At 45.0% G+C, this 24,505-nt stretch overlaps 1 protein-coding gene across 2 annotated transcripts in view; it reads left to right on the top strand.

The window, feature by feature from the left end:
* MYO5B (myosin VB) overlaps positions 1-24,505 on the top strand; it is a 1,021,014-nt gene that overhangs the window by 768,917 nt on the left and 227,592 nt on the right. For both annotated transcript variants that reach the window (XM_085629682.1, XM_085629691.1), the window contains exons 18-19: positions 9,368-9,479; positions 14,713-14,924. In XM_085629682.1, the coding sequence (XP_085485808.1) occupies positions 9,368-9,479; positions 14,713-14,924 (324 nt within the window). The remainder of the gene's footprint in view (positions 1-9,367; positions 9,480-14,712; positions 14,925-24,505) is intronic.

The raw sequence follows: 24,505 nt of genomic DNA, 5'->3' as shown, positions 1-24,505 counted from the left end.
TGTTGTAAAAATCACATCGCCTACAGTCTGGACTCTTGTCGTAGATCTGTGGCATCCCCATTGACATTCAGACGCGGGTAGGACCTCCAGCAGTGTGCCTCCTCCTTCGCCAATTTGCGAGTACCCTGGACGTCACGGTTGGGGCCAAAAAAAAAAACCCTTCTAGGTATTCTCCAGAAGGTAGACCTCACCTTTCTTTTTTTTCCCACGCTTTTACTTTCACACAGGACTACGACACGAGTCCAGACTGTAGGAGACGTGATTTTTACTACACATACCCATTAGTCACTTATATTGTTTTTGCAATTAAGCACTGGTCGACCTCTTCCTCGAGATTTCACTTGTTCTGAGCAGAAGGAAAACCTGGAAAAAGGGAGGAATTACCAGGGAAGCCAACGGCGAATTATTCGTTTCTTTGGTAATTCCTCATACCTCAAAGGAATCTAAGGCCTAGATTTTCTAAGGGCTGTTTGGGTGTTCATGGCTCTGAGTCAGCGAGTAAGTGCACCGGTGCAATGTTTTGCGTCACTTAGAGCAACATGACCACCCGTGAAAAATGTTAATAAATATCTCCTACAGTTCCCGGCTGGTAATCTCACGTTAACATTGACTCCAGAGTTACTGGTACCCACGGTACCGACAACTCTTGGGGTGCAAAAATAATGGGGTGTTTAAGAGCCCCTTGGTAATAAGCCAGTTATGTTTTAAACTAAAACACTTGGATTGTGTCTAAGACATTCCATTTTATTGCACTATAAGTGACGAATCTTCTGCTGTTGCCCCAATTTTTTTTTTATACACGTCATTTCAGGGTATCGTTATCTTAATTTTGGGGATTTTTCTTTTACTTCGTACCCTTCAGTAAAATAAACAGTCAGTATAGCATCTATGTAGATGTAGGCACTATAAGAATGGGTTCTAATTTAATAATTTCAAAGGTGCATTTTATTTAATGCATGGAGCCCCCCCCCCCCTCCTCAAGCCTTTATTTACATTGTGAGCCTCGCTCCAACCTTCGCGCCAATCCTGATTCGAGCCGAAAACGTCATTTGTGTAGCTTTTGAGTCTGCACACTGGAAGAAACGTGTGCTCAGAGCTCCCCATTCCGAGGTCCACAACTGAAGAGTGGAGCCCACATTGCGCTCCAGGTAAGTACCGTATATTCCGCCTTTGTACCAGGGATGCAGCCCGCGCTGCCAGGGTCACACGGTGAGCCTGAGGTCAAGCTGCAGGCAGCTCCTTCCTTCCAGTCCCTGCCTGCTCTGGTTTGCCGGACAATCAAACATTGATTTAAAGCCTGCTCGAGGCACACAACTGATTTAGGACAGTTGTAAAGTCTGACCAGAAGATTTATGTTGAACTCATTTCAGAAACTACTGTTGTGTTCCCTAAATCAAACGGAGGAGTTTCAAGAGGTATAAAACATTACATTTACAGCCTCCACTCATGACTCAGCACTCTGGCTCTGGGAGGGAGCCAGGGCCACCATGTCAAGTTTTATATTCCCAGACCACAAGAATGCAGAGAGGTGGCAGGGCCGGCCTCTCAGAACATGGGCGGGGAACGTTCGACTGCTCGCCGCCATTTTGTGCCACTGTGATGCTTTGACCTGTTCGGGCTGTCTTCGAGAGGGGGCAGGAACTGTCGTTTTGACTGTGCGCAGTCTACTGGATGTCTTCACCAGCACTGGTGACATCAATGTCAAGAAAACAGTAAGTCATTCAGTAAACGTTCTCAGGCAGTCAGAGAGCAGCCCTCAGTGATGCCACCTCATGGGAGTCCTGGAAGTCAATAACATAACACTTGTATTGTAAAGCACACTTATCACCCAGGGGTCTCAAGGTGCTGAATAACAGATGTTTATTGTTACTCCACTCAATGGTACTCATTTTATCGACCTCAAATGGATGAGTGGACCCGCCGTGATTTGAACCTGTGACCATGAGGTCAAACACAGGCCCCTGCAGTGGATGCATTAATCCACTGAGCCACCAGACCAATGATGACATGAGTGGGAAACAGGCCTTTCCGACAGCATGCCCACAGCCTGCAGTCACTCCACTGCCACTTATCTTTGCATCTACAGATGTGAGTAGTGTATCCTTCTGTCTTTGCACCTGTGTCTTGCAGTCCCGCGTACCTGAACATGTACCACATGCACAGATGGCAACTAGGGCGGGTTACAATTCTCAAGCTTGAACTGCACCAGGGTTTAAAGTTCTGCATCAGAGACCAACCTCGTTCCACTTATGGTTCAGGAAGGATCTAAAACCATCCCTGTCGCCCAGCTCCTGCCACCCACACCTGCTTAGGACTCCTCTCCAAAGGCACCCCAAATGGCATGTCCAGGTCTCTACAAGGAACGCCTGGGGCCATCCTACAGGCGCCTTGAATCACAACGGGTGTTCCTGCCTGCTTTTTGCACCTCATGCACACTTTGAAATGAAAGAAGAGGATGACCGATGCTCGTGCAGGCCCTTATGTAATGAAGGGTGAGTGAGGGCACAATTTGCACCTGCATCATCTCAAGGGGGTGTTTCCTCATTCTTGTGAGAAAGTGGCGCTATGTAAATAAGGGAACGCCTGTGTCCCTGCAACAGCACCATATTACAAGTACAGGGGCTTACAGGCCGTCAGTGACATATTGAATATACGCCACATGTGAAATGGGGCGGAGTCAGTGTGCTCCTTGAGTGTGGCAGTTGAGAAGAGGACATTGTGGCCCCAGGGAACCCCCAGACATCTCAGCTTGGTGCGGTCAGTGGCACACCGCACCAGATTCCTGCCCCTTCTTCAGAACGAGGCCTCGTTTGCTGGGGGCGAAAGACAAATCCGCGGATTCAAGCCAAGACTCCATCTTGCACTGATACGCTCTCCCCAGTGCAGACGCAAACTGTCAGCGTTCTTACCTGCAGTAGGGAGAGAAAATTGGTTTCCATAATCGTGTTCATTGTCCACATCTGCACTCAATTAATGGTGCTCTGTGTGCAGATCGAAACAGCGCCCCTTATTGCTAATACGGCACCTAGTCTGCAAGTAGGCGGATCGCCAAAGCGACCCTTTGTCTATACCCAATGTACAGGGCTCAGATTTGCACTTACAAGTACCTTACATGCATACATGCATAGACAAGCTTGTGTTGACAAATCCATAAACACCAAACTGACTAACCCATAAACACCGAACACTGAATATCTGAAATATAAATTCTGCACTGTGGCAAAATCATGTAACATGTGTGATTCTTTCCAAATATATTGTGCTAAATATTTGAAATCTTTAACCAAAATGTATGCTAAGTGAACCTTCGAAAATGCTTTTCCTACTTAATCCCAGAAATAATCCCAAGTAAATCCTGTAATACAGGATAGTACAAGAGAAAAGGGCAAAGGTCTTGTCTTTGAAGGAATGTCTTTTTTACTGTCTATTCACAAGTATATGAATGTCACACAATATCATCATAGTTAATTGATATTACAGATTGTATTACAGACAGACCTTTGACAACTACACTACCTTCATAAGATCAAAGGCATCTGATCGACTTTGGTCAAGTGTTGGTCATGTAACACATCAATCAGTTAGGGTAGTGAGACTACCGGATCCTTTGCTTCCAATGCATCCAAGCGGTATTTAACTGCGGCTAGCCTGGACACAGGAGCTGAGTCGTTAGTCCATAATTATCAGCTATTTTCTTGAACTATCGAAGACCTTATACGCATCATAGAAAACACTTTCCCATCTCCTGCCAACCACAGAATAGACACAAGGAAAGACAGAGCCATAAGGCATGTGGAACCACAGAGAAGTCTCCCACTGATTGTACCAAAACATCATGCATCCTGCAACTACAATAGCAAGCCAGTACCTCTCTTACCCTGCACATCAGGGAACTTCCCCATCCAAATGCTCCGATGCTCCTGGTGTCCCCTTCTTAACATCTATGCATGAGTACCATCCATCGTGTAAAGCTCCAAAGCCTCTGGCACTTCTGTCAATATGGTCATCTGGTACCGTCCTCCCATTGTGTAAAGCTGCATTGCATCTAGTATTTCTTCCAACATGGTCATCTGGGTGCCACCCATCTTATATTCTTCCAGGATCTGCCACCCTCACATTCCACAAATATCTGGCATCATCTATCCCTCACATACCCGAAGTACTGAGTACCACTCTTGTACTGCACACTTGTGCACTTCTTATCCTTCAAATCTATATGGAATCCAATAATAATCTCACATTGGATGAAAGAATAGCTAATCCTACTCACAGTTCCTGGGCCTCACTTCATACCAGGGAAACTCCTACCCATCAATATTTTAGAGCAGCCTCATCCATCACACCCCATCCACTCTCACCATGGCAATCCAGCACACGACTGCATCAGCACTTCACAACCTCAAACTGAAGGACACCAATCCCCAGGGAGACGCCTCTGCATGGTGCTCCACTTCAATGCTAAGAATACTCCCTTAGCACAAAAGGAGAACCTCTGGACCAGTTTAGTCTTACACACAGCACAGCAACAGAGTAGGACGATTGAAATACAGGACATTATAGCCATTTCTGCATTAGGTGTTCCAGTACATTCACACTTCCTAAACAGGAAGAAATTATTGTGTAACTTCAAGATTCCATGGAGGTCCTTGAAAACCTGCGGAGAAAAAGTCGGCTGCGTAGTTTTCGATATACTGCATAGGTGACCGTAGCAGAGCTAGGCTGGTGATGAAGCTGATGCTGAGAGATGCTCTGGCAGTGCAGAGTGAGGGAGATCAGGTGGTGGGTGTAAAAGCATAGCGCCATCTCGCTAATGGACTCATGTCAGATAATACCGGAAGTGGACTGTTTCAGGTGGAAAACAGTACCAAGACATGAGAGAAGATATCGTATGAGTAGCTGTTCAGAGAAAATAGGTTACATGTTCCAGGAACAGGGTATTGATGTTTGAACATCATCCCCTAGGCAATGTCAGCAGGATAAGGGCTCCGCTGACAGTAAAAAATTACAGCCCTGGAGAATTCTACCGCCGTGAGATACCCGGCTAAACTCAGCTGTGCCATGAGAGGACATCAGATGTGTTCTTCGAGTTGGAAACTGCTAGAGACTTCCTGGGATCAAACAAAGAGGGACCTGCTTACCAGACACATACAACAGCACATTAAACCCCATGAATAAAGAATGGCTTTATCTAAGATGGCTTCACCTTACTCTGAACAACTGGATACAATAGACACAGAGAAGAGGGTAAGTAAAACACTCCATCCCTTTACCTATTCTCTTCTCTGTCCTGCATATTTATTTATTTTTCAAATTCGTGTATACTAGTTGCAGCCGGGACAGGAGTTCTGACCATCTGGAAATTAAGATTATAGAAACCCTGAAACACGGAGTGATTTTTTGGCTCTCCGAACAGATATCTGGCAAGAATGATTCTAAATATGATGTCAGCTGTGTACTAAGAAGACTCTACAAAGCTCATCACAAGGCACATGCTACATACCTACCTATAGATTAATATCTAGAGACATATATGAACCTATCGATTAAAAAAAAAAGGATCATGATTGGAGAATTGAATATTATGTTCTTTTCATCTTCATTTGGGAATCCATTGCAAATCTCATATTTATAATGAAATGTAAAGATAAAACTATTTGACTTGGTAGTTGGTCCTTGAGATCCTAGAGCCGGAAAGTGTTGATCGGCTTGGATGGGGTCTCTTAGGGCTGGAAGCTGTTGAGGATGTGCCTCTTTGTAGGAGTTGATCTATATGGAAATGATTTTCCAACAAGATGACCTTCTCTGATCTTTATTCACATCCGGATCACTGAGCTTTCATCCTCCATCAACGCATCACTTCTGCTCATGGCTGTGAGCCAGGAGTCATAATGGCACTCCCGTTTTACGAGTGCACTTTGCAAATACTTATGAGGTCCTTCGATTAATGTGCTGCCTGGCCGCCATTTTGTTTTTTTTAGTGCAGACATATAGGTCCAGATTTACTAAAGTCAGAGTGCGCCGCATGACAATCAGCAGCTCTGCATGGTGAGAAATGTAAAAAAAAAAGTGTGCATTGTCCTATCTACGAAGAGTCTCATTTTGGTCCCATGAGCTGCGATTGTGCAAAAAAATAATTTTAGGCGTGCCACTAAGCGCTTAGCCACTGTACAACAGTGAGCCAGAGCGATCCACCATGACATTTGTGCTTGAGTGACACTCTCCAGTACAAATTTCCACAACCGCCCAAGAGTAAGCAAAGTAAAATGTGTAACTTAACAAAAATGACATGTCACACATGAGAATAGCATGTCATATTGCACAATATTCTGCTTGCCCATTGTTTCATCTGGTTTAAATTGGTGCATGGATTTCACACAAAGCCAGGTGATGTTACTTTAAGAGATCTGGTTTTCTGATGAATCCTAGTTTGTGCTGTTCCTGGCCTGTTACGCCCCTTTGCATTCATTACCGAAGGTATTACGCGATGTGACATAAAGATATTTTGGGCTTTTTTGTTATTGTTGCAGTTTTTTATAACAACACGAACTCGGTCGGAAGGTATTGGAGCGCTTTACATGAGCACCAGTTACATTACACAAGGACACATTCATTTTTTGGTTTGCACGGGCAGAAGAAGCGATTTGGCCAGAATCACAAGATGACGAGTCAACTCGCATCAACTTTTCAGTGCAAAATATATTTCGTGAGGGGAAGTTGATCGCTGCTGTTGTTTGCATCATTTTAAGTCACAAAAAAATCAGTTTTGTCTCACGTGAGCACCTAGGCAAAAACATAGTACATCCGAAATGTATAAAATGTATATTAGTATTTGGATTGTGTTTAGTTGAGAAAAACGTTTCTACCATTCCTGTAGAGATGTCTGTGCTCTTAAAAGACTAGTGATAAATGAATAAGTAAAAACTTCAGTACCGCCATTGACGACCTTCTCTTGGATTTACAATGATGACGCATGATGCCAGTTTATGTAGCACTTCAGTGTTGAATTATTTATTCGGATGTTTATTTATTTATATAATGTGATCAAGATCTGGGGTATCATATAAAATATGTATTCATTTGACACATATAGAATAACCTTCAAGTAATGAAGAAACGAGTGGTGACTCTACCCTGCCCCTACCTCCCCCCTCTCCACAAATACACAAATAGAAAGAAATCAAGCCTTTGAATTCATCAGGCAACAGAGGGAGTGAATAGTGGAAAAGTTGAATTTTAGTTTTTTGGCAGATCGATCTATCTATCTATCTATCTATCTATCTATCTATCTATCTATCTATCTATCTATCTATCTATCTATCTATCTATATCCATACCTATAGATAGATAGATAGATAGCTAGATAGATAGATAGATAGATAGATAGATAGATAGATAGATAGATAGATAGATATACATTTCTACTGAAAAAACCAAAGGTTGCAGGGACGTTATAGTTAGGCTCAGGTTTTACTCGTACGAATCCAGTGAAATTCAGCAGTTATAGTTAGCTGAGCTAACTATAACTTGCACCCCCACCATGCACTGCGTATGACCTCACATATTGCATCACTCATGACATGGTCAGTGACATCACTGATGACATCTCAAATGACATCACTGATGACATCATCAAGAGAATTTCTGGCGCACCACTCATACCCCAATATAACTTTTCATACACCCATTCCAACTTCCACACTACCATTCTCAAAAGCATTGACTCACCTATACTTGTAGTTATACACCCACTCTCTGATTCATAGGTCTACACACAAATCCACTCAGCTACCAATGCATTCTTATTTATTTTAGCTCCGGGGAGGAGGCGGTCTCCGGGAAAGCAGGGGAGACACAAGTTTCCCCTGAATATAATTAGATGACTGCCCCGGGAAGGTGGCGGTCCCCAGGGTTTTGATTAGCCACCTGAGGAGGGGGGGCACGTGCGCCCCTGCATTTATTTTTACGATGCTCCTGGTATTTGGCCAACCCTGGGATTTTGTTACGGATTCGCAGGTCCACCCGAGAGTCCGCGGTAAAATTAAAATAGAAAAAGTTTTTCAATCCTAGCGGGGTCCCTGTGGGATCACCTCCACCACATCTGGGGGCTCGAGGTATTCCTACCCTGCCACCTTTCCTTTATTTTTTACTTCTTTTCTGGGATGGCTGCCAACACTTCCTGGTTGAAGTGTTGACAGCCAATCAAATTTTAGTAGGATCCACAAGTCCACTGCAATGACTCGCGTCCCCAGATATCTATATTTTTTCAACTTTAATTTCTCTAAAACTACTAAACGGATTTACACCAAATCACAAAAAGCACGCTTTCTGGACCAACATCTTGCTTTCTGCCAAATATGGTGTAATTTCATTCAGCAGTTCAGGCTGTAGTTGTGTTAATAAAAATGGAAAATCCCCATAGACATAACATGGGGAAAACCTGTTTTGGGACACTGCACTTTTGTCTTGGCCCCCGCTTGACGGATCACCCCAAAACTTTCAACACAGCAGCTGAACCAAAAAGGAGACATTTTGTGAAACTTTCGAGGAGATTCGTCAAGCGGGGCCAAAGTTATTAGCTAAACAAAAAACACTTTTCCTATGGAAACTTTGGTCCTAAATATAATTACCTACTGGATATCACCATTAGGCAATATATATAAAACTACATCGGAAATAAGCATGTGTACACTGCGGTGGCATGGCATGCACAGTGAAGCTATATTTGTCACAAGGTCTCCTTCGCAGTTCTTTCAAAAAGCTTCACTGTGGATGCAATGCCACCGAAGTCTACACATGTTTATTTCCGATGTAGCTTTGCAATTTTGAAAACCATAACACAAAAATTAATGTACATGTTCCTGTCATGGCAGTGAAAATAAGTGTGGCCCAATAACAAGTTATTTAGACAAACCGCGGTAATAAACACACACTAATAGTTTTAGTACCATAATTCAAAGATCACATTCCATGTTATTACCACAAAGTCACATGAGAAAAGTATTGTTTACTACGTGTCAAATATATGATTACTTTGGATTATGTGTTTGTTCAGCTTGATTCCTTTTACTATAAAATTCAAACCGTCTGATCGTTTTTAATCTGTTGGAAAACTTTTCACAATGCAACTAATAAGAAATTAAAATATGGGCTAGAAATTTGAGGAGTGGCTTGGTTTACAGCTGTTAAAGACTCCATGAAATGCAGCTGGTAATTTCAGGTTATTTTTTCATTTTTTAAAGCTATTTTTTGTGATCAAAGGAAATATTCCTGCCCTTTTGCCTGACCGATGTTAAATATTTGCGCAGTGAGAACCATCTCACGGAGTTTCACCAGATATGCTAACTGGTTGGTGTTTTCTTGGTTTCAGGTGGACCTACCATGACTTCTTCAACAGGTACCGGGTCCTGATGAAGAAGAGGGACGTCCATCAAACGGATAAGAAGCTCATATGCAAGAATCTGCTGGAGAACCTTGTGAGGGTGAGTCCTACAGGCGGCCCAGACTCTGGTCTTCAGAGCTGCAGAACATGGTTTGTATCTCCACTGGGATAGCCGTAAGCAAGTACTGTTTCTTATAGGAGGAAAGCGTGGGCGTACTGAGAGTAGGATGGGGCACCAGATGGACATAATGGAGCAGATCTCAAACAGATGATAGAAAATGTTGGGCATAGATACTAATTTTACTGAGCAAGGCTGGACTGGCTGTTCCGGGCGTTGGGCATTTCCCTGGGAGGCTAGAAGGTGGTGGGGCTGGTTTTATAACAGTGCTGCAATTTTTAAAGCACTGGTTGCATTGTTCCTTGTATATCCAGCAGTTTTCAGGCAACAATGAAAGTGTCAAGATAACTCTGATGATGAGAGAGATCGGAGTTTTGTCTAGTGGCAGTTTTGAATCATCCAAGGTAGCCCAGATAGTTAATATCCTTCCTACAAAGAGTGTGTACCATGCAGATCACAGAACAGTATTTTATGTGCATAGCTCAGTGGGCTACTGCTTTTTTCTCAGAGATCCTTTTGTTACTGTCGAGTTCATAAGTTGCAATCATAATCTAGCACAGTGAGCTATGAACTGCCATCAAAGAGCTGCATACAAACTACACGGTACAGATTAGAAAGTTATGTTTTACCCAGTCTTTCATTATCTTAATGATGCTAAAAACAGTTTGTTTGGGTAGAAATACATTATTAGAAAAGCCAACCCTAACCGCTGTATTAAGTTCTGAATCTTGTGTTTGTGCTTCTCCAACCAAAGTGCTATTTAAAAATGCCTGCCAGTATGGATGACACTTGACTCCTACACCTTGTAGTCCCCTTTGTCTTATGTAACATTTTCTATACACCGATTTATACATGTATGATTCATTATAACTGTATGTGTGTGTAATGTAAAGAGCTCTGACACCCTACACTGGTATGAGAGACACTATAAAACAAATTAAATATATGTGAGTTATTGGCTATGGAGAGATGAGAGGCACAGTCAGTGAGGGAATCATTGAAGAGCCCTACAAAAGACTGTTGTATGCTGGTGCTCTGTAACGTCATCATTTACTATGCTTTAAAAGCTAATACAGTTTAATATATAATGAAAAATGTGTTGTAGAATACACCATTTTACCCCCCCCCAAAAGCCCACTTGTAGTTTTCAAGCTCGCTCGTACGGTGGATAGTGACAACATTTGCCAGGTCTGCTTTGTGTTTCCAATCCGGCCCTGTTACTGGGCAATAGGAAATCCGTGACTGGAATTTTTTCTAGCAATGAATTGGAATTAGCTGCCCCTGCCCAATGAAATGACATCTGTGTGGTTGTCTCCCTGGTGGTAAGTAGGAAGGCATACTTCTGTCGTAACTGAAAATTATGGTCAGTTTGGTTTTGGGGGAAGGGCTCGAGCCCCTCTCTTGGAACAGTTCCCGAGTTAAGCTTGCACGTTTCTGACGTAAAGATCCTTTGATGAAAGAAATCTTCAAAATGGAGTGGGTCTAAAGTGATGTATTTTTGGCCTATTTCCATTGTGCTTTCCATTGTTCTTGTGATTTATATCATCAAATCTCTTCTTGTGATTTTTCAAAAAGTCATCATTCAAGCTTAGTAATTTTTCTCCAACTTTATTGTCTTCTAACTAACAGATAATTTGTATGTCCTTGGTTTAAGCACAACACATATCATTGATCCTTCTTCAGGACAATGTTTTCATCCACATTGAACACCTTTTTTTTCTCATGGTGGTGTCTTTCGTTTGCAGTCTTTAACGTTATTAGAGTTATCTCCTATGCCGGTTGGTCAACTTTATGAGTAACAGACAGGCCAAAACGCCTTGCCTAGAGCAATTCCTCTATGTGCTTTTAGTGGGATATAAATAGGTGGGGGTCTTTAAAAGGGGCGTGGCCAAAAAAACAAGCATCCTTTCCACGAGGCGTGACTTTTTTAACTAAGGGTGTGGCTTAAGACATGTAAACTAAAATCCACATGATTGCCTCTTTGTGTGTTTTTTTGTTATTGCATCCAGGCATGTCACGGAACAACCAACACATATATGCATAAAAGAAACAACACCTATTGGCTTTGCTAGTACTTGTTAGTTCAATCAGATAAATGAATAACAATGTTTTTTGTGAATAATTAGAATACAAAATATTTCAATTCTCAAAGTAAGAGACTGAAATAAACATTGCTTGAGTATGTAGAAGGGCTGGGGGCTTCGCAGTGCCTCAGACACTCTCATGAACCCTTTCACACTACTTTCTTCACTTACTTTTGTCACTCTCTCTGTTAGCCACTCACGCCTCTTCTCGCAACATCTTTCTGAAATCCTCCACCTGCATATCTCACACTTGCATACAATTGAATGTGGCACATAAGCGACCAGCGCTCTGTGCACTCTGCAAGATAGGTCCAGTATAGGATGTGCGTGTAGTCTACACACCTTTATGGCCCACAGACAGGCACTGTGTGAAGCTGGCACTGCTCCCAGAGTCAGAGCCCTCAGATCTGCAGTATCATACTCACCCTCCCACAACCTGAAGTCACTCAGACACCTGGAGACAACTCAGTTTGAATATGTATATACAAGATCATATTATGCATGAAAAAACTATAGAAACTCAACATCTTGAAAATAAGCCAATACTCTTAGGAAATGCAAGATGAAATATAACGGGGTATGCACCTTAAGGATTTTTACTGTCATTGTTCAAAATAAAATTAACAGTGTTTTGCCATTAGAGTTAAGAACATGAATGTTGAGCCTGATAGGGTCCTGTTTCACAGGTTTTTAAATTACTAACGGGTCTGATACACCTCAGGCCTTCCCTACTTAAAAACCGCATTCCACCACTGAATGGAACTAGCCCATCATAAATCTCTTGATTGATTCTGCATTGAGTTCCATCCAACTGTACTCCAACAAGGCTTCTCTATGAGTCAAGCGTTCACTGCTGACATGTGTGACAGGCACTTAACAAGGTCTAATTCCAGCGTGGCCAATTTAGCCTTTCATCCTTTTGAGGTTTGTAAAACCAGCATTACTTTGAGTAGTTATTAATGTCATTTTCTGAATATTGGCATGTCGAGGGCTCCTTTGGAGACAATGGAGTTGCTCCGAGTTTGTACTGACTGGTACTGGCTCCAACATTTCATTGTTTTCCGTTCCACCCTTTTTAATGTAGAATATTTTACCCTCCATGGGTGAAATGGTCCAACGGCTTATAGCCCTCGGCCCTCGGCCCCAGGCTGTTTCAGCTGTAAAATAACCTCTCCTTGTTAAAGGCCTTCGTCTACAACTTTGGAACATAACTGGGGTTGAGGGCCTTTTACAACTGTTATAGCCCTCAACAGCAGACAATATTGGTTTACTATTATTGTTAATGTTGGGTATCGAAGGCTTCCGTCTATGAAGTGAAAAGGACCCCTTCTAGAAGTCTACAGCGAGGGTTTTCTGCAGTGTCAGCTGCTGGGCTGCACTCAGACGTGTGTGCTGCTGAGTCACTGTATGTGAAGAAAATGATCATCTACACACAGCAGTATCAGACGGGCTGCAGATGTTTGCACCTAGGGCAGTGGCAAAGAAGCCAGATGTGCAGGTTTTCAAAATCTTTCCCGAGAGCAGGAAAATGCATTTCAATGACTGTGCACGCGAGCTGGCACTGCAGAAAAGAGAAACGTATAATTGTGCAGTTGCTCAATTACCTTAACCCTGCGCGTGCTGATTGTGCAGTGTATAGACCATCCACTGGTGTATGGTTTGGGCTGACAGCTGCACCATGCAACGCTGGGGTTTCTTGTACGTGTCTGGCACTTTGCTGAGTCATCAAAGAGAAAAGACAATAACTGCAGACATTGTAGGCGCGCACCTATGCCTGCATGGCCTTTAAGGCACTTCCATTCCAACTGTGTTTAGTGCCGGTTGCATTCACCCAGCCACACTCTCATTAATGCAAAATGATTTATGTTATGAAATGGGGCTGAGTGAGGCAGTCTAGAGCAGCAATGAGCAGTGCCAGAACTAGACGCCACCAAGTTACGTGAAATTGCCAAATCAGTTGCCCTTTTGCAAGATGCGAGGTCCTCTGACAAAATGCTATTTTGCCCGGAGCACCACCAATCCTTGCACTGGCCCTGGGTGGTTACCTTAAAGCCAGACCTGGTGGTGGGGAGAAGCTGGGAGGACAAGAGGTGATCTGGTTTGATTCAGGTAGTGAGAGTCCTCCCAGGGCACGAGGCAGAGGTTAGGGCCCTTCTGATTTTAGGAAATTAGACTTCAGAGTTTACGCACTTTTCCTACCATCACAGTTCACAAGAGCCCCGCTTTCTTCCTGCTTTGAACGCGTGTTACATCTTCCTAAGTGGAGAGGTCTGTCAGTTTCATGGGCTGGGAAGCTGATCTTGGCTCCGTTGTAGAGACCACGAGCCCCACCGTGAACGCTGCACCTCATCCAGGCAATGTGCACTAGTCTTGAGTTGACATTCGTGTCCACCAACTGCTACAGGTGTTTTTGCACTGATTAGTAAGTTCCAAATTGACAATCATTTCGACCAACTGCTCAGGGTGACCAGACGTCCCGCTTTTCCCCAGACACAGACAGTCCCGGTTTTCCAAGTACTGTCCCGGTGTCCCGACACTTTTCTTAATTTTAAACCTATGTCCCGGTTTTTGTGACAAGGACTAGTCAACCTGCAAAGGAGAAGTGAAAGGTGAGTGCTTGTGAAGTAATGAGCTGTGTCAGGCAGCGTGGGGGATATCGGCTGCATGCATGCTGCAGCAGAGGCGAGACAGAGTGGGGGGAGGGCAAAGCTGATGCCATAGATAATGCTATATATGCACAGCTTGTAAAGGTGTGGCTATAATATAAGTGCCACCCACCCCCCCCCCCCCCCAAATCGAGACAGGCCAGTTATAATTAAGGCTTAAGACTTTACTCCTACTTTTATGTCTGTCCTGTCCTGTTTTTTTCTCAAAATCTGGTCACCCTACAACTGCTACAGTTTGTTATTTTTGCACTGATTACTAAGGTCCAAATTTTTATCCTGCCCCGGTCGTAATGGCAAATGTTATTGCAAAATTTCTCAGCATCTGTGAAATTGACATAATCTGTTCTCAGAGTAATGGGACTTCTCCTCTGAAACAACTGTATCCTGCTCCAGGCCCTGCGTTGCAGATCCTCTGATCTACTCCAGCGGATCACCTCTCTTACGTTTTCCTTTTTCTCTCCAAAGGATCCTGATAAATTCCAGTTTGGACGAACCAAGATATTCTTCCGCGCAGGCCAGGTGGCGTACCTGGAGAAGCTCCGCGCAGATAAGTTCCGCGCCGCCACCATCATGATTCAGAAGACGGTTCGGGGCTGGCTCCAGAGGGTCAAGTACAGGAGGATGAAGGCGGCTGCTATCACCATCCAGAGGTATACGCGAGGACACCTGGCCCGCAGGTAGGCATCGCTTTCTCTTCATCGGGTTATACCTGCCAATGTTAGAAAGACCAAACAATGGTCACTTTATGCCCATGAATGAGGGTAATGGGCTGCTGCCTAAATAAAGCTTACATTTAAAATATTCAGTGTTCAAATTCTCCAAAATCTTCGGAATGTGTGGGAATGTAATCTATTTGTCGGGGTATTGCTACACATTTAGAACCAACCTCTTTATAATCGAAAACAAAACATAAACCACTTATGTTCCTAAACATATGGTTGTTTTTCCATTATGAGTTGCAGTACTTTATCTGTGTTGAAAATTGAACTTTTTCAGGATCCCCAGGGCAATCTGAAGTTTGGGGGCAAAGATTGTTACATTTAAAGCCTTTTACCACTAGTGTGTTGGGACTTCACGTTTTTGTTGAGTCCAAAACTGAGCTCTCTCTTTCTCCCACCTTAGGTACCATTTGGAGTCGTTGAACCACACATGTCCTCTAAACAATGATCCATTCTAAGGCATAATGCGTTATCGATGTACCACATCGATGGAGGGAAGGACCCAGTTGCAGAGGATTGGCAATCCAATTAAAAAACACAGGAGAAGTCAGTAGATGACTCACCCTCATTAAGACAGTAAAAATGTCTGTCCTGCCACTGACCCTCCCCCCCCTCCATCTGTGCAAGCAACTCACGAGCCCTGCCGCCGTTCCTTCTTTCCCATCAATAATGTACACCAAGACCTTCTGTGGTGTTAGAAGCGCCGCAGTTTATTCACGTCATAAGTTGGTACACACTTGTCATGATTGCATTGGTCATCAACATGCGCATTTCTGGTTTATCTTGGACTACAACGTAAGACGTTTTCAAAGCAGGTTTTACAGTGTACATCCTATACTTTATTGCATATAAATGACCATAGCGTGCCTAATCCTGCTTTGCATCATCCTTCCAGTCATGATGTCTCTTCAAGGTTGTAGTAAATCACTTTCCAACTGTCGCGACAGCTCTACTTCTGTCACTTACTTGGGTCGCGGTTTTGAGGCTTCAACTTGCTACCGAGTGTCTGGTGTTCGTGGCCCCATGGCCATGCCTGGTCTGCAAGTGCTGCGTCTGCCCAGCACTGACCACTTCTTACCTCTTTTGTCTGCCCTCAAGAATCCCTCTGTAAGACATCCCAAGGACCTGGTCCGGGCCCTTATCGCAAGAGTCCCTGCCGAGAGGTATGCCAAGGATCTTGTCCGGCAATTACACTTGATTCAAGAGTCCCAGCCGTAAGGCATCCCAAGGACCTTTGTTTGGACAATTGCCCTTTTACGTCCTAATATGAAGATATTTCTTGTTAAACCCTGTGACTTCCTGCTACGCTGGAGGTGGATTACCGACCACCGACAGCTCTCACCACAACTAGTAGAACCAGCCACTCAAGTGTCCCTACAATGTTCAGGAGGAGCACATCACTCTCTCCACTGGACAAATGAACCTTGTCATCAGTGTAATCTCCGGGTAAACCACCTGTGGCTAAGGTACATGACTCTTGGAGAGGGGGCCCACACCCTTTTGACCTTGTGGGGCGCCCAGGAGACGCCCCCGCTGATTGGTCGCTTCAAACTACACTGACCAATCAGCGCCTTGCTTTTTCTCTGGGCTCAGCTGCTGCTGGCTGTTATTGCCGCACTCGGTAGGGGGTTTGTCACAGGCCCCTCACCAGTCCGGCTGTGCCTCCCCAGCCCACGTGCTATCTAAAGGACCACTGCTATCTAAGGTCCTCTGGACAGATGAATCCTGTCAACTGTGAAATCCCCCAGGAGGCGTCCAGGGGCGAAGGTACATGACTCTTGAGTGGTTGGCCATGCCCTTTTAACCTAATGGTGCACCCAGGTGCCCCTCCCCCCACCGACCAATCTGCATCGGTATCTTTTTCCGGGCTTAGCTGCCGCCCACTCTCATTACCATTTCGTATCTTCAGCCTAATGCCATGACCCAATCGGGAGTCCTTATTTTACTTATGTATTGGTTAGTGGTCAAGGCTAATGTATGCTATGGCTCTTGCCCTGATGCCCCCCGTTGAGTTTCCTGCACTCCTAACGTAATATGCCCATGTGATCCGGACCCGGGGGTGCTGTCTGATGATTCCCAGGTTTGTCTCTGTTCTATCGGGTTTTGTGAGTTACCAGCTCACCACTCACATCTGTTCTGTCCATCCCTTCCTGAAGGAAAAAGCTTCTCCAAACGTGTCTCAACGGAGCTCCTGATCGTCTTGCGCGGGTTGTGTTCAGCCTTGGTAACAACGTTGTACCCTGTGACTTCACCAAGGACTCTACTTGTCCTCACCGGTTGGGGTTTAACCTAGTGACTCACCCAGCCCTTGGATGACTGTCTCCCTGCTCTCATTGTGTGGAACAAGCAAAGCTTGTCGGCTGGGACGAGACAAAGCTGGGGACTGCTTATCCCAGTAGCCTTTTAGGCCGTGCTTGCGACCACACACCTCTTTCTTGATTGGGACCTTTGAACCCAAACTCCCTGGCCTTATTCTTGGTGCACGTTTGCGCCCTGTTGGTACCGTGCCCTTTGTCTGCCTCCTGCGGGGTGAGGGATGGAGGGAGGGAGGGAGAGAGAGATTTACCCTCCCTCCCTCTAGGGTCCTTGCCTCTCCCGTCGGCAGTAATTCTTTTCACTGACACCACTGTAAACTATCTACAGCCCAGAGAGCTTAAAGTAGTCCTGGTCGGCTGAAAGAAAGGTGCGCTGGCACACACACACACGCACGCACGCACGCACACACACACACACACACACACACACACACACACACCACCCCCCTTCTCTCTCTCTCTATTGGTCACAATTCGTAAAACAGGAAGTCTTCTGCACACATGCATGATTGTAGTGTGGGCCCAAGTATGAGTCAAAAACCAACATAGGTCGCTATGATGGCCTCAAGGCAGGGGCACACGATCTCTGCAGCCAGGCAGTGGCCCTTTGCAGTCCCAAAAATGTACTCTGAGTTCCGTCCAGCTCTAGATATTTGGAGTCGTAGTCCGAATGAATTTTGCGATTCATGTGGTCCCCTCTACCAGGAACCAGGTTACCATCTGATGCCATCGTGATGGCATTTGTGGTAGTACTGTAAGGCTGCTGCTTGCAGTGGCCTCAATGTAAGGAAATGGTTTCCACAGGCTGGACAACCAGTCGGTCACTCTAACTCCTACTTGTAGAGGAGTAAAGACGCCTTGTAAGTTATCGGTGGACTTAAAACGTCTCACGACAGCTGAGTTCCTTGCAGCACAGTGACGTCTGTTTATACCATTCTCAATAATGGGTGATTGATCGTGCAAGTGAGCTGGTACACTTGATTAGCACTATCATTGCACCGTTGTAGGCGCTTCTGAAGCACCATCATGTTGTCGAATAAGATCCTGATGTCGCGAGGAGAGCATTGTGTTCTTGATTACCTGGTGGCTGTGGCAGTTCGTGCCACACAAACATGCCTCATGGCATTCAATACCCCAGTGTCTTCCACTTTGATCCCTTTGGTGTCTCTTGGCTTGTAGCCATCTGCTGAGCGCCAGCCAACGGCCTCATAAATTTATTAAAGCGCAGCGCCAAGCGCAGAGTTGTGTGTCCAGAGACAGGCTCAACACGTGAGGTTTGCCCCCTGCGGCAGCACGAGTTGACTCGTCAGTCAAATCCATGTTGTCACTTCTTAATGTTTCCTGTACAAGCAGAGTGTGCCCTCGTCCCCAGGAGATGGTGCACCCCCCAAACAAAACAAGAGAGTTAATTTATGCTCTGTATGCCAAGGTAAAGAGACACATATACATAGCAACAAACAGCATGACGTCTGCAGTGCATGTGCACATGTGTGTACCACTACAGGTGTCAGTGGGTGAATGCCATGAGTAGTTTGTTAAATGTGTGTGCAGGTTTCTATCCGCAAACACACTGATTCGTTAGAGTGAAACACTGCACCTAAGACACAAACATAACATGTACATCGAACACAGCCGAAATATGCCATATAAGCGCCTGGCACATTGCTCCCACCAGCAGACAGCTCATAGACCGGACATCATGGACGTCAATTCACCAACATATCAGGGGTAGCGGGAGTGACAGCACAAGCCACGTGACCTTTACTTTCACTCAAACACACATGCGTACACACACACACACACACATACACCCCGACACACACTCTCTTACATATGGACACACTTACCTGCAAGCTCGCACACAGCATACATTTAAAAGCCTTTTTTATCTACCGGATAGGGTCATATTCCAGCAAACAGTACTCCCATTTTTTACTATACTAATAGTGAATAATATAGTATTATTCACTATTAGTGTGATAAAAAAAAAACTGACTGAAAACAAGGAAAGTGGTGCTTCAACCAACACCCATAAGGACGAGCTACCCCTTGTGTTCCTGGCAATGACTTTGGCACCTCTGAGGTCAGGGGTCGCAAAGGCAGTGCCAGGGGTCACACAGGGCAAGCCAGGGGTTAAAGCTGCATTGTCTAGGACACCTAAATGATGTCCATGCGGACATCTTACATACAGCAACCCATCTACAGGATGTGACATCACACAGCCGGCCACCGACTATCTCTAACCTCTGGCAGAGTACATGTTAACAGCCTCTGAGATGCCTAAAAAAGCTGGTGAAAGCTCTTGGACAGAATTGAAAACCACACAGCTACAGCCCATTGAACGCGGCACTGCCACCCAACCAGAGACGGACCATAACACAATACCAGAACAGATCATCACCAACAACTCAGACTCTGGTCTTCGAAGAGCTGACTCTGCTAGGACGCCAGATTAGTGGCAGAATGCGAACTATACTAAGGCTCATAGCGTTACAGAACATACTCAGCTGCCTCGCGCGCTAGAGGTAGAAAAGGCCCATCTTTGACTCTCCAGGGTATCAAGGGCACCCAGGAGCTTCTGCACCAGGTCACCAGCCTTGAGATGAAACTCTGTTTTTTTTTACTCCTTCTGGTTCCATCCGTGTAATGTCCCCACAGGCCTCACATCCTAACCTTGCTGAGTCCTGTGCATCATATTTTCTGTTGCTGACCAGGGACCTACTCTCGGCTTAGTTCGGGGTACACCCAAATGTACCCCCACTTACAGTCAACGCAGTGAGAGACGTACTGTTGGTGGCAGTAATTGATATTTAGGGTATAGAAAATATTTTGTCTCTGAAGAGGAGTTTATTGACTCTCTGTGAACCCCGATCCACTCTCCCATAACTGAAATCTAGTGTGTTTTATGTGTTGCTTGTGCTAGTTATCACAATGGTGTCCTGTGCAAGGTTTAGTGAAAGTGCCACAATATTATGGCTTCCCATCCTTGCAGCTGCTTCTGGGTTATGTGTCTTCCTGACCCCATTTGCTGTCTTCAGCATGCAAGGGTTGTTTCTTAAAATGCATGCATCTAAAACTCTAGCCCCTGGCAGCTCCAGCTGAAGACCCTGCTTCATTGCAGATATCTCTGCTGGAATGTTCAATAGACAAGCCAGCACACCGCTCTTGTCTTTCCTGCACCGCCCGCTTTAGTGTTTGTCGGTGCCAAGAGGACCCGTTGGCCCCTCACGTTCAATCAGTTGGCCAAGGTTTGGATAAATGCTAGTGCTTGGTGGACAGAACCACAGAACCAGACAGGTTTTTAGGCTCACCGACAAACATGGAAATGATCATAATACGTAAATTTGCCACATGCATATTCATTGTCCAAAAGCAGAGTTCTGTGCAGATTTCGAGGCAGGCTACAGACTATGCTGCTCGGCTCAGACATTGTAGCTGAAACAAGGAGTCTCTCAACATTCCCCGCAAGACTAGAACCAAGCCGGAGGGACCTCGATTACCGTGAAGCTGGTTTGTCCCGCTGGAAGAAGAGGAGCTTATCTGCTGCAACTAGGGCTCCTCCTGCCAGAAGGACAAGGACCAAGACTGAACCGAGTCTGCAACCTGCACGTAGGACCGAGTCAAGGAAAGTTTACTCCAGGAGTCATGGGAGCCTGCAGCCCTGCTGACCAGGACCCGCAACCAGAGGCTCCAAATGAGCTTGGCAGTGACTCAGACTTGCATTCTTGCCCATGTCTTATTACTAAGAAGCAGATCATCATTGCACTGCCCTCTGTGAGGCTAGTAGAGGATACTGGTCTTCTGGCCACAGGCATGCTGAAGTGCTTGAAAGACACAATAGCCATTGCATGACCCTACCATGTCCCCAGGCAGTGACGTAACCCGACTAAAATCTGGGCGTTTCTGTATTGATCATCATCTCTCCTAATAGGAATGCAGGGACGCTATTTTTCCTGAATGTGCCATCTAGCGCAGAGTCCTGTTCGAATTGATGTGTGGATCAACTTAAACATCTCTCTATATCCTAGGGATGCTTGGCCCCTACCTGTGAAATATTTCATGACGTCTTGATTGTAAACTAGGTTCCTGGATGCTGGTGGGGCACCCAGCGCTAATGAGTGCCTTTTGGTCTTAATGGTGCCCTGGAAACTGACACTGAGCAATGTCGTGACCAGATACTCCTGGATGGCAAGTGCACGGTTCAAAGCTTTCACGTGCCCCCGTGGACCTGTGAGGCATATCAAGGTCCCTCAGCCCCATGCCAATGACTCTTGCTTACTGCTAGCAGGAGACAGGAGACTCAGGTGTGCCAGGCAGACTTTGCGTTCCTTTCAAAGAAGGGTTGGCCATTTTCTGTCCCAGCGTGCCTATGGTTTACTTTTGAGTTTTTGGACGTCAGCTGCAGCTTGGGCTGAACCCGAGGATTTGCCCCTGGCTGTACAGCTGACGAGGAGTCAGACCCATGCAGCAGATTATTATTCCAGCCCTCATTGGCTGCGGATGAGGGAACTGAACGTATAGTAAACCTTAGAAAGCAGAGGTGAGCTTTTGAGCTATCAATAAGAGCTGTGAGCCGGTCTATACAGTTCACCCGTAGACTTTTATTGAGTCGAATGAATGAATATTTAGCTTGACAGTTACTTGCTTGCAGGTGCTAGTGCACGTTTGGCCTTGTTGTAAACAGTGGATTTACAGCCATTAGTAAGCCTTCAAAATCTATATTTAATCATGTACTTCTAGAATTTATATTTGAAGTTATATAATACCCAACATACTTAGCTGACAGAATTCACACTAAAGAGTAGAATAAAAAGCACGGAGGTGAGCAACGCATAGTAGGATATCACAGGCACACAGCATGCGCAGAATACCACATGTATGTAGGTATGAATGTCATGATAATAAGTCTCAAATAAATTCTATCTTTGGTGTCAAGCATCCTATTGCATTGACCTAAAAAAACATAGACATTCCATAGAGGGTACATAGCTACTAGCTTTTCTGGTAGGTGGGCTGAGCATAAGGCTTCTCTTTTGAAGGGGTGAAGATATTACAAAGATGCATGTAATGAATTTATTTTTGTGAAAAATAAAGTTATGGAAATTAAATCACTTTAAATTTAAAAAGAAATAAGATCAAATATAATTAGCAAGTACCTATTAACAACCTAGCTTTGTGAGGCTATTTGGAAAGGATGAAAGGTAGAACGCTAGCATGATGCAAGTAAATCGCCCAAACTGAATTCGTACTGAGTAATATAAAGAACCATTGATGAATGATCATTGTTGCATATAAAACAACTCTGAGTTAAGAACTCGGTCTCTGGAGCCCGGGAGGGAATGCCTCAAGATGGAGCTTCCGGGCATACACCGGGGCCCATGGGCTGTGCAGTGAGAACATTGCAACGCCCCAAAGAGGAATGAAGTACCTGTTATGGAGCTCATCAGAGGATGGGTGTTATCCAGCTTGAGAAGTGTGTAGTATCGGACCTTCCTTAATAATCATGGCATCTTATGCAAATGACGACAAGGATATATGTCATGTTAATTCTATTTATAAAGCATAACCATTTTCAACTACGCCGATGATTTGCAGCTCATCTTTCCTCTGAACACCAAGGACTCTGTGGTAGAATTTCAAAACACCATGTCCCACATTTTGAGTTGGATGAGCTGCAATCACTTGAAACTCAACCCAGGCAAGACCGAATTGGTCTTGCCTGGACATAGCACCCTCAGCTGGAACCCCAGTTTCTGGCCCTCATGTATGGGTGCTCCCCCATCCAAATCATCCTCGGTTAAGAGCCTTGGTATTTTTATTAGTGAGGATCTCTCCCTGAAAAAACAGGTCGGAGCTGTTGTTTCCTCTAGTTTCTTTCAGCTGAAGAAAATAAAGAAAATCGCCCGCTTCTTCTCCCAAGCTGCCCTCACTCAGATCGTCATCTCCCTTGTATTGTCCAGACTGGACTTTTCCAACAGTCTTTACCTCTGGCTCCATACTGGAGAGCTAAAACGCCTCCAGCTGGTTCAAAACCAGGCAGCCAGACTTCTCTTGAACATCTCTAATAGGCAATTAGTTAGATCTGGCTTGAAACAGCTGTATTGGCTCCCGGTTGAGCAACGCGTGACCTTCAAAGCTGGGTGTATTCTCTTCAAGTCTCTACATGACATTGGCCCTATTTTTATCAGAGACCTATTTAAAAAATACAGCCCCTCCCGTAACCTCCGGTCTGCTCATAAAGCTCTTCTGACTATTCCCTCGTATAAGAAGAAACGTCTGGGAGGCAGCTGCTTTGACCATCTTGCTGCCGCCTTCTGGAACTCTCTTCCTCTTCATCTTAAACTTATCGACAACATCCTCAGCTTCAGACACTCTCTGAAGACCTGGCTCTTCTCCCAGGCGCATCACTAGCTGTTTCTCCTCACCTACCGATGGCTTCGCCTGTTCCTTCCTATAGCGCCATGAAGCCTCCGGGCGTACGAGCGCTTAACAAATTTCATATAACATTAACATTAACATAACGGATACCTGATGGTGCCCTGGCGCTTAGCTCTACAGGCAGGAACACAGATTTAAATGGAAGACCCAGAGTAGAAGTAGTTGCTCAAAAACCAAGTCTCTAATGCCTTCCTGAATACACAACAGGGCACTGCTCACTCCAACGCTCGCAAAGGAACCCACAGGGTGATGAGCTGAATAGCATCTGCCCGCACTGCTCTGTTTTGAATCACCGCCTGCATGCTTCAGGAGCCACACCTGGTGTCATCATTTCTAGTGAAGAACCATCTTGGGTTGCACCAGAGCACATTTCTCTGATAGTCATCAGTTTGCTGACTCGCTTTATGGTGTGGTCCCCAGTGGAGAACATGTAGAAACAAGTTATTTCAACACATGGGGCTGATCATGATCCCAGCACCGCAGGATCCCAGAACAATGCTAAGCTGGAGTTGGGAATTTGGGCAATCTGCAGGCGGTGGACCGGCATCTCAAAGGTTTCACAACTTAGGCAAGATTGAAGATCTGAGATGCGGGACTTTCCTCATCTTGGATGTCAACGATGATACAAAGGCACTCCTTGTCTTCTCGACTTCTTTCTGTATGTTGGCACCAGCTTGGAACCAGTTGTATTGGAGGTGTCTTCATGTGTGCGTTCAAGAAAAGAGAGAATGACTGTCCCGCCCACTGAAGTCATGCTATCAACGGTGAATTGAGATATACAGCATG

Source organism: Triturus cristatus, chromosome 2_1 (assembly GCF_964204655.1).
Source record: "Triturus cristatus chromosome 2_1, aTriCri1.1, whole genome shotgun sequence".
Taxonomy (NCBI): Eukaryota; Metazoa; Chordata; class Amphibia; order Caudata; family Salamandridae; genus Triturus; species Triturus cristatus.
This window is presented reverse-complemented; position numbering and strand designations above follow the sequence as displayed.